The following is a 13,069-nucleotide window of genomic DNA, read 5'->3' on the forward strand; positions in this document are numbered from 1 at the left end:
TCCCAGACCCAGTGATATATATATATATATATATATATATATATATATATATATATATATATCTTTTGGTCTAAATTGTTTTGACATTTTAAGCTTATTTGCAATAGATAGAGTTCCTGACAAAATGTCATCGTTATATATGAAATGCTCTAAATGTACATAGACATCTAATAACGGCATTCAATTCTTTAAATTACGCTTGGCAGTTTGATGCTTAGAATATACAGTTATGTACCGGTGTGTTCTTTGTTATCTGCAGTTTAAAACGAATGAATGAATGAATGTTTAGTGACACCCCAGCACGAAAAATACATCGACTATTGGGTGTCAAACTATGGTAATGCAAACAAATAAGGTGATGATCAACATCAATATAAAAATTCAAGATTTAAATAAAAACTGTTCAAAAATACAAATATCACAGATAGATATTGACTTACTCAAAATTTCAATTTGTGCTGTATTGGCCATTCTCAAAACACGTTGAAATTAATGAAATGTTTTTGAAAATAGAATTTAAAGGTCCTCGACAGGTGGACGGGATAATATGTATTCTGTCCCTTGGGCACCCGCTTGAATCCGCGCCTGAAAACCATTACACCAAAGAGATCAGTTCCTGTATCCGTCATTTATTAGTAAAATATATATATATCTTTTCAATTCAGGGCGGGACGTAGCCCAGCGGTAAAGCGCTCACTTGATGCGCAGTCGATCTGGGATCGATCCCCGTCGGTGGGCCCATTGAGCTATTTCTCGACCCAGCCAGTGCACCACGACTCGTATATCAAAAGCCGTGGTATGTGCTATCCTGTCTGTGGGATGGTGCATATAAAAGATCCTTTGCTACTAATGGAAAAAATGTAGCGGGTTTTCTAAGACTATGTCAAAATTACCAAATGTTTGACATCCAATAGCCGATGGTTAATAAATCAGTGTGCTCTAGTGGTGTCGGTAAACAGAATTTTTTTTCAATTCATTAGTGTGTCTAGTGGCGGATCCAGCATGAAATCGAACAGGAGTCACAACGGATGTGGGAGGGGGTGGTAGTAACATTGCAATTGGTAGTAACATTGCAATAGTGTCAAAACAGGTAGGGGCGGATGCATTATTGTTTTCTAGGGAGGGGTGCAACGCTTAAAATGGGCACCTACAGTATTGAGAAGTACACTAACATGTACTGACCATTGTAAATAATAAAACATACTAATAAAAATTAACATATTTTAGGTTCATCTGCTAAACACTGGATTTTTCTGGGCACTTCAAACTTTGGAAGGGGTGCGCATATCCCTCGTGGGCAGAATTACGATTAAATTAATAACGATGAACTGAATTGAATTAACATCGCGAAAATTTATTTTACAGTCTTACTAATATGGGGGTGGGGGGAGGGGACACGGAGGCCATGGTCCTTCTCCTCTTCCAATGTGGGTGGTCCCTCAATAGAACCCCCAGCTCCGACTTTAACGGTCCTGGTAAACAAACAAACAAACAAACAAAAACAAACAACCAATCATTTTGAATACATGTACTTACCTCTAGCATTGCAAAGTTCTGAACATCACAGTGGTTAGCTATCGTCAGTAGATCCAGTAGTATTAGATTCATGCACAGATATTTTACATTTATACACATATATTTTACATTTATACACATTTAAAATAAATATGATTATTAAATGTCAAAAAGCGATTCTGTTCGCACATTTTTGAAGTTAAACTATATCCAGAAGAATGTACGTAGTATCGCGTTGACATCAATAAGCAGATTAAAGCATTGTTGACGTCACGCCAAAGCATTGTTGACGTCACGTCAAAGAAATGTTGACATTTTTATGGTAGGCTAACTTTTCATGCAATTTTCGTAACGGAAACTATCAAAATAGCATCGAAATGCGCACCGCAGCACCCTCGCCTTGCATACCCGTAGGAACCGAGTAAGTTGAGGCGGCGGGCATTCCTTGATCAACACCTGGGAATGAAGGTATCGCAGGATTGTTTAGTAACAAACCATTCTCCGTAACACAGGCACGGCGGAGCAGGGGGTGGGGGTGGGGTGGTTGTGGGCTCTAGCCCCCCCCCCCCCGAATAATTCTAAATTAAAAATAAATATTTGTAGTAAATCTTAAAGCGGGGCCCAATGGTAAAGCGCTCGCTCGATGCGCGGTTGGTCTGGGATCGATCCCCGTGGGTGGGCCCATTATGCTATTTCTCGTTCCAGCCAGTGCACAACGACTGGTATATCAAAGGCCGTGGTATGTACTACCTTGTCTGTGGGATGGTGCATACAAAAGATCCCTTGCTGCTAATCGAAAAGAGTAGCCCATGAAATGGCGACAGCGGGTTTCCTCTCAATATATGTGTGGTCCATAACCATATGTCTGACACCATATAACCGTAAAAAAAATGTGTTAAATGCGTCGTTAAATAAAACATTTCTTTCTTTCTAAATCTTAAAGCAGATATGAATTTTACTGCATTTTAGGACATCTAGTTTTCTAATTATATATATATATTTATTTATTTATTTATTTATTTATTTATTTATGTGTTTGTTTGTTTGTTCCAATATTAACTATTTGGAACATATTTCATTAGATTCCGAGCTGTCACGAAATCCCCCCCCCCCCCCCCCCCACACACACACACTAATATAGACGTTTGTTAGTTATAGGCCACTTCGTGAATATAATATAATTAATGTTTTAGGGATTCCGCTTCAACCTAGGAGCCTTTGCGAAGAAGAAACTAGTTATGGGCATCGACAAGCTTATTTCCAAAATGCCATGCGAAACTGGTAAGTAGGACACTAATGAAACGAAAAAATATTTATTTAAAGACAATAATACTTTATACTAAATTTGCATTAGACCTAATGGCCTTTGGGCATAATATATATATATATATATATATATATATATATATATATACATGTGTATATATAAATATATATAAGGCATATATTATTAAAATACAATTTTGTTAAACAAACGTAAAACAAGACATTTACTTGTATAGAACACTATTTATAAAGCAATCATTTTGTGATATGACAGACGAGCTTTCTGCCAAAAAATGTTTTAGGGGTACGTAATAAAATAAAAACAGATCATAAGTGCCAATATTAAGTGATTATGGGTTTGAAATATTTTGAAATTTAAACTCACTTACTTTAAACAGCAGTTCTCTTACTATAATTTTTGTATAAAATTATAAAAATGCATACATCAATTTCCAAGATTTCGGGGTACGTAAATTGACCCTTCGAACCATCTGGCGAAAAGCCTGACAGGTTCATTAAACAATGGGAGGATTTTGTCAAATCAGTCTTGACAGTAGCACTGGCAGTTCTAGAGCGTCTGCATACCAAGTAGGATGCATCGTCCGAGGGAGTGACAGTTATTACCCATATGGGCAGAGAATAGTGGGGAAAGAAAAAAAGTTTCCCCCTAAATAGATTTTGACGTCATAAACAGTGCTTCAGTGTAGGCGGTTAATTGTGTGTAAGAATAGTTTCCATCGTGGAATTCATGTCAGCAACTAACTTACGTCACCAGCGATTCGTATATCACAGCTACGCCGCAACGCCGTCTCTTGTTATCAACTTGCAAACTTAGTTATAACAACAGTGTCGTTCGAATATCTTCCATAAAATGATAAATATTGAAAATGGGTAATAAATAGAATACCCAACTCGCTACTCGGCAATACCGTTTGTTTTGCACTCGTGAGGCTAGGGAAGAACAACAATTCACTCGTGCAATATAAACGGCATTGCCTCGTAGCTTGTTGAGTATTCTCTAATTGTTGTATGACATTGATTCATGGGACCCTCCACAGCCTTGTAAATCTTCCTTTAGTCTGCTTTGTTCAGAGATACGAGATTGAATACGTTCATAATTTTATCATTCGCTCAGCTAGGACAAGACATAGCACGATGTTTAATACAACAGTTATGCAACGCATGCAAAAACGAGGGGGCGGGACGTAGTCCAGTGGTAAAGCGTTCGTTTGATGCGCGGTCGGTCTAGGATCGATCCCCGTCGGTGGACCCATTGGGCTATTTCTCTTTCCAGCCAGTGCTCCACAACTGGTGTAACAAAGGCTGTGGTATGTACTATCCTGTCTGTGGGATGGTGCATATAAAAGATTCCTTGCTGCTAATCGAAAAGAGTAGTCCATGAAGTGGCGACAGCGGGTTTTCTCTCTCAATACCTGTGTGGTCCTTAACCATATGTCTGACGCCATATAACCGTAAATAAAATGTGTTGAGTGCGTCGTTAAATAAAACATTTCCTTCATCGAGAGGGACCGATTCTACGATCCTTCATATTTCACACGAGTGTTCTAATTTACAGAACATATCTCACGTCTAGTGCATATGCTGGTGTAGCGACGTCAGTTATTAACTACTTCTACATTTTGTTTTCATTCTAAACAGGACCTTACTCTTGTAAGTTGTTAATTTGACTTCTGATTTTTTTTTTCAGTTCTCAAAAAAATGGATAGTGTACTCTTTAGACCAATAGCTCATGCTTGTGAATGTGTGTAAGTAATATTAATGTTGCCATACATAGAAATATACAAGTATATGTATATGCATAATGCAATTAAAGTATCTGGTTCCAACTTTCTTCTGTAGAAAGGTTGCCTCTTTTATAGCGCGCACACGTACCTGAGGACATATGAATACAAACCGGGGTGTACCATCAATAGAAATATAAAGGTACATATACATGTATATGCATAATCTAGACTCTAGTGATGGTAAAGTTTAATTGTAGTACAAATGAGAATACCACGTGCTATTTTTATGCCATTGATAATATGCGGATGTTTGCTGGTGGTATAAAATAAATAGCATCTTTAGCAAGACAAGCATACACCGCTGTATATCGGTTATCAATCTTGAAAACAGCGCATATTATATTAAAAATAAGACGTGTAATAAAACATCCAATATTAATCAATACTGATTGACTGGAATGCGAGAAGGCACAAGAGAATATGTATGGTTTCGTTGTATATTGTCCCTTTGTTTAAAAGCATCGATGACATGAAATCTAAAGAAGCGGAAAGCGATGACATGATGAACGTCTCGGAGCTGCTGGGCCAGATAGCCAGGCTGGAGGAAGAGATGCAGGCGCTCCGGGAGGAATGTACGTCCCAGGAACACGACCTTGAAGAGGCTAATGGACTACTGGAAGAAGTCTGCCCAGATACTGCAGATTTGAAAGGTAATACGGTGTTTAAACCTTTTCAGCTATAAACGGTAATATAAACAGTTAAAGTATGTTTTCTGTGTAAGTGCCATTCCGTGTTCTTTGCGCCATGGGAGTCTTTTGCAGATAGTTCCTTGTTCTGCTGCCTTAGGGTGTACTTCACTAGTTTCAGGAATATCTGGTTAATCAGCTTGTACATCAGAAAAACCAGATTAGTTACGCAAACTGAAGCTGGTATCCCTTAATGAAGAAACTATGTTTAGCGCTTATTGGTTTGGGATACAGTGGGTTCAAGTTCAGCTCATTCAAAGGATATAGGGTTTACATTTTCAATAAGGGTGTGCACTGAATATCAAATCCAGAAGCAGTGAACATATACTATGTCCACCTGTTGAGTACGTTGGTGCTTTGTGCTGGGTTTACTCTCCGGGTGCATTTATGTGTTCAGTGCACTGTCTTGGTTCTGCTGTGTGTCCAGTGATCTCTCCAGGTTCTATTGTGTGTTCAGTGATCTCTCCAGATTCTGTTGTGTGTTAATTGATTTCTCCAAATTCTCTTATGGTCAGTGATTTCTCCAGGTTCTCTTATGTCCAGTGATTTCTCCATGTTCTATTGAATGTCCAGCGATCTATCCAGATTGTGTTGTTTGTTCAGTGATTTCTCCAGATTCTGTTGTGTGTTCAGTGATTTCTCCAGATTATCTTATGTTCAGTGATTTCTCCAGGTTATGACGTGTGTTCAGTGATCTCTCCAGACTATGTTGTGGGCACTGTTCTCTCCGTGTTCTATTGAGTGTTAAGTGATATATCCTCCGGTTTGTGTTGTGTGTGCTAAATTATGTTATGAGTCTGTTGTGAGTGATATGTCATGTTCAAGTTCTCTTGCGATACGATCATGGTATGTTGTATGTGTGTTCTGTCGTGTTCTTCTTCAGGTTCTGTTGTGTGCACTGTGCCACGTTCAGGTTCTGTTCTGTGTGCCACGTCATGTTCAAGTTTTGTTGTGAGTTCTCTATCATGTTCAGGTTCTGTCGCAAGTGCTGTCACGTTCAGTTTCTATGGTGATTATTTTGTCATGTTCAGCTTCTGTTCTTGTTGCTATGTTATGTTCAGGTCTTGTTGTCATTAAGTTGCCAAGTTCTGTTGTGTATGCTATATGTCATGTTCATGTCCTGTTGTGTGTGCTATGTCATGTTCATGTCCTGTTGTGCGTGCTATGTCATGTTCAGCTTCTGTTGTGTGTGCTATGTTGTGCTAATGTTCTGGTTTGTGTGTGTGTGTGTGTGTGTGTGTGTGTGTGTGTGTGTGTGTGTGTGTGTGTTTGTGTTATGTCATGTTCATGTTCAGCATTCTGTTGCAAATATTCGTGACCTGTAAAGTTAATCAAAATTCATAGATCTTGCTATCGTTTATGTTGAGGCCACATTAACTTTATTCGCCTTTTAACGTTACGCCTGATTACACGATCTTTTGTTACTGGAATGGGTCCTGGATAAATTACAGTTGTGTTTGTATGTACACTGTTTTTACTCCATAATGCCTACATGTAGGGCAGTCCTGTAGATCTTCAAAGATAACTGAAAGACGGAATTTGAGCACCGTAACATATAATTAAACACATCCAAATCAGTGTAATTATGCTTGCACTTTGGTCGTATATGCCACATACGACATTATGAATTAAAATTGTATCTACAGATATAAAATTACATGTTGGAAACTTTGCTTCGATAAAAACACTTCAACATAGAGACTTTTTTCAAGAAAATTCACCAAATAATGTTTATTCATATAACTGTGGTGCACCTAAAATAGCAAACCATACAAACATTAATGTTACTGCAATTCCTATTTATATATACAGACACGATTCTTGTCTATTACCAAATGGTTCGTTGCATGCAGTATCACAATTTTGTTCATGACACACCGGGATTCACAACGGCAAAAGTCATATTATTTTTAAGATTCAAGCAAATAGATTTTTTTTGACATAATGTATGCTATATTGTACTTAGTATTTGTAATTTCTATCACAGACCGATAGCAAAGAATGCATGTGGGTCGTATTTAGCACATACGACCTATGTCAGACATAATTATATAACGAACTTTAAAAAAGAAGAAGGGTGTATCTACCACATACGACCAGTCGTGGTCGTATAATGGACAGCAAGCAAATCGGAGGAAAGTCGTATGTGTCAGTCACGTCTATTTTCGTGCAAATTGGTATCTGAGATTCACTTATGACCATTTAAATCCTTCTGTATAAGCGATGCTAATATATAATTAGGGATTGCGATTCTGAATATGCAAAAAAAGAAAAAAGAAAGAAAAAAGAAGACGTTTTAGGTCGTATCTGCCGCTTATGACCTTCTGGCTCTCACGCGACGATATATAAATTCTGTTATTAAAATATTTGATTGCAAATTTAATGATTTATTTTCAGCTGCGTGTGAAGAAAACCCACAATTCAGTTTTGTTCAGTCAGACAGTGGCTGTGAAGCGATTTGTTACTATGCCAGTACTGACCTCACGGACTACGCAGGCGCAGAGGAGGTCTGCTCAGCCGCAGGTGGCTCCCTCGTCACCATGGATACCATGACGAAGAACGCCCTGATGACTGATACTGTGAGGAAAAGTAAGTAAACAATTTATGCTCATGTAACAATTTGGTTAGATCAGAGGATGTCTTGAATGAAATTCATACAGCATGTAAGACTTAATCCATGTCTCTAGCGATAACAGAGTTGGAGCCAACTTCACAAAACATGTTTAGCTTACGTTTACACCTGTGGTACGTGTATATGTTTTGGAATCTATTGCACGGAGCAAATTATGCCATTACAAAAGACCGATAACAGTAAGGACAATAGAAAATTATTGATATGTATTTCGAAATTTATTATTTCAGCTGTTCGTACTTGCAGAGTTTGTTTTTCAATCGTAGGTTTATGTTTACGTGCAGAACGTGGCTTTTCAGTCGTACGTTTATTAGCAAAACTAGACGTTTTGTAATATTGGTCCCTGGATGAAAAAATTAATAAATGTCCTGGTGGCTTTTTTTTTAAAGTCCAGGCAACTAGAGGACCTGTGGAGAAGAAGAAATACTAAATGTGAATTTACTATAAAAAAAAAACCCAACCCAGTACAATGTAAAAATGCAGAAAAGACATCCTTAAATTCGACTTGTGTCCACGACTTTCTCGTCCAGGGTCCCGTTCCACGAAGCGGTCTTAGCACTAAGATCACCTTAGTGCATAAGGTAGCTATGCACTTAAGGTGATCTTAGGGCTAAGATCGCTTTGTGGAACGGGGCCCAGGCACATACTACTGGTACGAACCGTGAGTCTTTTATCCAACCAGTTTGGATGCGTTCCAACCACAACACTTTACTAATCAACAAATGTTGGTGGATCAGTAGTAACCGAGTATATATCCTTTAAAGGTCGATCTAAAACTGATATCGAACCACTTGTCATATTTTTTGGTATTCAAAAACTTAAATATGGACTGAAAAGGTTTTTAAAGACTTGAAGCCTCATCCACCACAACAGATTTCGAATCAACTACTGGACACACTGTAACAGTACTGTTGCAGTTTGTTAATTTGTTTTACTTTGAAGTCGACCGAGAGGCTTCAAAATGTGAACGGGAGGTTGGACATACTATTTTATTGTCCTTCAGTTATACAAGTACTCTTTAATGACTACTAGTCCCCTAACTCACCATCTCATATATGTACAATCAAAATAAGTTATTAATACATTACTTTCTAATCGTTATTCCAGATTTCCCCACCAGTAGTTTCTGGATCGGATTGACTTTTGACGATGGTGAGTGGAAGTGGCAAGGGTCCGAACCGGTGACCTACACAGACTGGGCCAACGGCGAACCGGACTCCAAACAGTACTGCGCATCTCTCAACAAAGCCGCCCAACACCGCTGGTTCGACTGGAAATGCACCACCGCAGACAAGAACGGCGCCCTCTGTGAACTCAATATCCAGGACGACTTTGAAGAAGACTAATAGGGGAGATAATCTCAGTTCACCCAATAGACGATCTTCAGCTCTTTTGGTCTATATAAAAAAATAAACACTGTTAATCAGTTACTGATTTCATTTTATTATCTGTTTGAGGTAGCAGACGGCCGTCTGATAATTCTAGGATTATCACGGGAGAAACATATTTTTATTTATCAGGTGACGTCACTTTCAGATGGTGCATTGCTGTGGATGGTGTCTAGCTGTATCTAACGTAGGTTTAGTCCAAACAAATCTGTTGATTTGTCAAGAAATCAATAGACCAGTGCTGGGTTTAGTTTACAATTAAAAATACACAAACGTATTAATTATACTACCAAGCAGGCATTGCATAGAAACCTATAGACAAACACGCGGACATTGGAAGGTTTCTTTTGTCTAGTACTTACGCACAATTCCTTAATCTAAAGCAATATGAAGGAATTGTGACACTTAATCTAGAAAATGAAATAGAAACCTTTGTTTAACAACAAACCGCTCATGATTGACATGATATTTTAAGTTAAAATTTGTTTTTTTTAACGGCATCACTGGAGCACATGGATTAATTAATAATGGACTATTGGATGTCAAACATTTTGTAATTCCGACTCGTAGTCATAACATGAAACCCGCTACATTTTTCCAAATGCATCCACAGACAGGAAAGCACATACAATGGACTTTTTCAGTTGTAGTGCACTGGTTGGAACGAGAGAAAGAAACCTAATCAGCTGAATGGATCCACCGATGTGGTTCGATCCTGCGACGCAAGCACCTCAAGCGAGTACTCAACCGAGTCGGCTGAATCCTGCCCCACAAAGGATTCCCACAGACTCATATGCCACAGTATTTGTTATACTCTATGGGTGATTGGGTGGGACGACCAGACTCGTGTCAGGTGCTAGTTATATGCCCCAGATTCCCACAGAATCACATGCTACAGTATTTGTTATACTCTATGGGTGACTGGGGTGGGACGACTAGACTCGTGTCAGGTGCTAGTTATATGCCCCACCCCAGATTCCCACAGAATCACATGCCATAGTATTTGTTATACTCTATGGGTGACTGGGGTGGGACAACCAGTCTCGTGTCAGGTGCTAGTTATATGCCCCAGATTCCCACAGAATCACATGCCACCGTATTTGTTATACTATATGTGTGACTGGGGTGGGACAACCAGTCTCGTGTCAGGTGCTAGTTATATGCCCCAGATTCCCACAGAATCACATGCCACAGTATTTGTTATACTCTATGGGTGATTGGGTGGGACAACCAGTCTCATGTCAGGTGCTAGTTATATGCCTCACATTCCCACAGAATCACATGCCACCGTATTTGTTATACTATATGTGTGACTGGGGTGGGACAACCAGTCTCGTGTCAGGTGCTAGTTATATGCCCCAGATTCCCACAGAATCACATGCCACAGTATTTGTTATACTCTATGGGTGATTGGGTGGGACAACCAGTCTCGTGTCAGGTGCTAGTTATATGCCTCACATTCCCACAGAATCACATGCCACAGTATTTGTTATACTATATGTGTGTCTGGGGTGGGACAACTAGTCTCGTGTCAGGTGCTAGTTATATGCCCCAGATTCCCACAGAATCACATGCCACCGTATTTGTTATACTATATGGGTGACTGGGGTGGGACAACCAGTCTCGTGTCAGGAGCTAGTTATATGCCCCAGATTCCCACAGAATCACATGCCACCGTATTTGTTATACTATATGGGTGACTGGGGTGGGACAACCAGTCTCGTGTCAGGTGCTAGTTATATGCCTCACATTCCCACAGAATCACATGCCACCGTATTTGTTATACTATATGGGTGACTGGGGTGGGACAACCAGTCTCGTGACAGGTGCTAGTTATATGCCCCAGATTCCCACAGAATCACATGCCACAGTATTTGTTATACTCTATGGGTGATTGGGTGGGACAACCAGTCTCGTGTCAGGTGCTAGTTATATGCCTCACATTCCCACAGAATCACATGGCACAGTATTTGTTACACTATATGTGTGTCTGGGGTGGGACAACTAGTCTCGTGTCAGGTGCTAGTTATATGCCCCAGATTCCCACAGAATCACATGCCACCGTATTTGTTATACTATATGGGTGACTGGGGTGGGACGACCAGACTCGTGTCAGGAGCTAGTTATATGCCCCAGATTCCCACAGAATCACATGCCACCGTATTTGTTATACTATATGGGTGACTGGGGTGGGACAACCAGTCTCGTGTCAGGTGCTAGTTATATGCCTCACATTCCCACAGAATCACATGCCACCGTATTTGTTATACTATATGGGTGACTGGGGTGGGACAACCAGTCTCGTGACAGGTGCTAGTTATATGCCCCAGATTCCCACAGAATCACATGCCACCGTATTTGTTATACTATATGGGTGACTGGGGTGGGACAACCAGTCTCATGTCAGGTGCTAGTTATATGCCCCAGATTCCCACAGAATCACATGCCACAGTATTTGTTATACTATATGGGTGACTAGGGTGGGACGACCAGACTCGTGACAGGTGCTAGTTATTATATGCCCCAGATTCCCACAGAATCACATGCCACAGTATTTGTTATACTCTATGGGTGATTGGGTGGGACAACCAGTCTCGTGTCAGGTGCTAGTTATATGCCTCACATTCCCACAGAATCACATGGCACAGTATTTGTTATACTATATGTGTGTCTGGGGTGGGACAACTAGTCTCGTGTCAGGTGCTAGTTATATGCCCCAGATTCCCACAGAATCACATGCCACAGTATTTGTTATACTCTATGGGTGACTAGGGTGGGACGTTGTTATGTTGTAGCGTTAGTACGGGTTAACAACATGTAAGGTTAATGTCATGACTGGACTCGAGCATAATCAAACAAAAGCTCTTTGGCAACAGATTTAGGAAAACATTTGTACTTTAGACATAGTAGCTTGTGACCATTTGGTTATCGACGATTGCCAAAACATTACATAGAGTTTTCTCTAGCCTTCCCCGACATAACATTATCAATAAGGGGAGGGCTGGAGGTGACCCGAGCTAGAGGAACCCCGCTGTCGCTGAAAGGGCTACATCTGCCAAAAAAAAGTACCCATAGACATGTACAGTAATGCACAGTGCATACCATGGGGCACAGCATAGACATGGGGGGGGGGGGGGGGAGAGTAAGTGCACCGAGGTCGATCGAACCACGATACCCCAGGCAAGTGTATACCAGTGCGTTACATCCTGCCCCCAAGGACATAATATAGAATCAAATAAACGAATGTCAGAGTTTGACTGATTGAAGATACCTGTATACAGGGTTTTAAACCAAAGGATTAGACTGTAGACTCATACCGAATTTAATGGACCAATTCCTATTGGTTGTTACTATGTTGGAGGATGTGTCATAGCACCGCGAGGAGTAACCAACTGACACAATGATCAGATTTAGGTTTAAATCGAGATAGCGCTTACAGCCTAAACATCGCAATGATGGGTTTTTTACAATTGTTCATTGTTCTTACTTCCTACACGGTTGTTGCAAAAGCCGTAAGTAATTATTTATATATTATTGGACTAGATTATAAGGGATGCTGATTAAAATGTAATATATATTGAACAACTTTAAATCGTATATTATGGGACATAACAAATATCTTTCTACTTTTTGCTTCATACGAAGTTTGGTTTGTAATAACAATACGTGTGATAATAATAGCCCTATGTATCGGTCCTTGTTTAGGGAAAGAATGCGTGGGGGAGGGGAAGGGGGACAAGGTCAGACATAATGTCTCAACCCGCACTGCCATAAACG

General features: G+C 39.9%; 2 protein-coding genes across 3 annotated transcripts in view; both read left to right on the plus strand.

Moving 5' to 3' along the window:
- The first annotated feature begins 1,798 nt into the window (after window positions 1–1,798).
- On the plus strand, window positions 1,799–9,334 carry LOC121384230 (C-type lectin lectoxin-Lio2-like). 2 transcript variants are annotated; one of them, XM_041514517.1, is made up of 6 exons: window positions 1,799–1,936; window positions 2,709–2,796; window positions 4,490–4,547; window positions 5,046–5,236; window positions 7,670–7,861; window positions 9,012–9,334. In XM_041514517.1, the coding sequence occupies exons 2-6, from the start codon at window positions 2,754–2,756 to the stop codon at window positions 9,248–9,250; spliced, it is 723 nt and encodes a 240-aa protein (XP_041370451.1). In that variant the 5' UTR covers window positions 1,799–1,936; window positions 2,709–2,753; the 3' UTR covers window positions 9,251–9,334. The 2 variants fall into 2 exon arrangements, with proteins under 2 accessions (XP_041370451.1, XP_041370450.1); XM_041514516.1 differs by having other exon boundaries at window positions 1,802–1,983.
- A 3,336-nt stretch (window positions 9,335–12,670) lies between these two features.
- The window catches only part of LOC121384827 (tetranectin-like), a 9,694-nt gene continuing 9,295 nt past the window's right edge, over window positions 12,671–13,069 (plus strand). The window contains exon 1 of the mRNA XM_041515416.1: window positions 12,671–12,804. Coding sequence (XP_041371350.1) covers window positions 12,745–12,804 — 60 coding nt within the window. The 5' untranslated portion in view covers window positions 12,671–12,744. The remainder of the gene's footprint in view (window positions 12,805–13,069) is intronic.

The sequence above is a fragment of the Gigantopelta aegis genome, chromosome 10, assembly GCF_016097555.1.
Source record: "Gigantopelta aegis isolate Gae_Host chromosome 10, Gae_host_genome, whole genome shotgun sequence".
In the NCBI taxonomy this organism is placed as follows: Eukaryota; Metazoa; Mollusca; class Gastropoda; order Neomphalida; family Peltospiridae; genus Gigantopelta; species Gigantopelta aegis.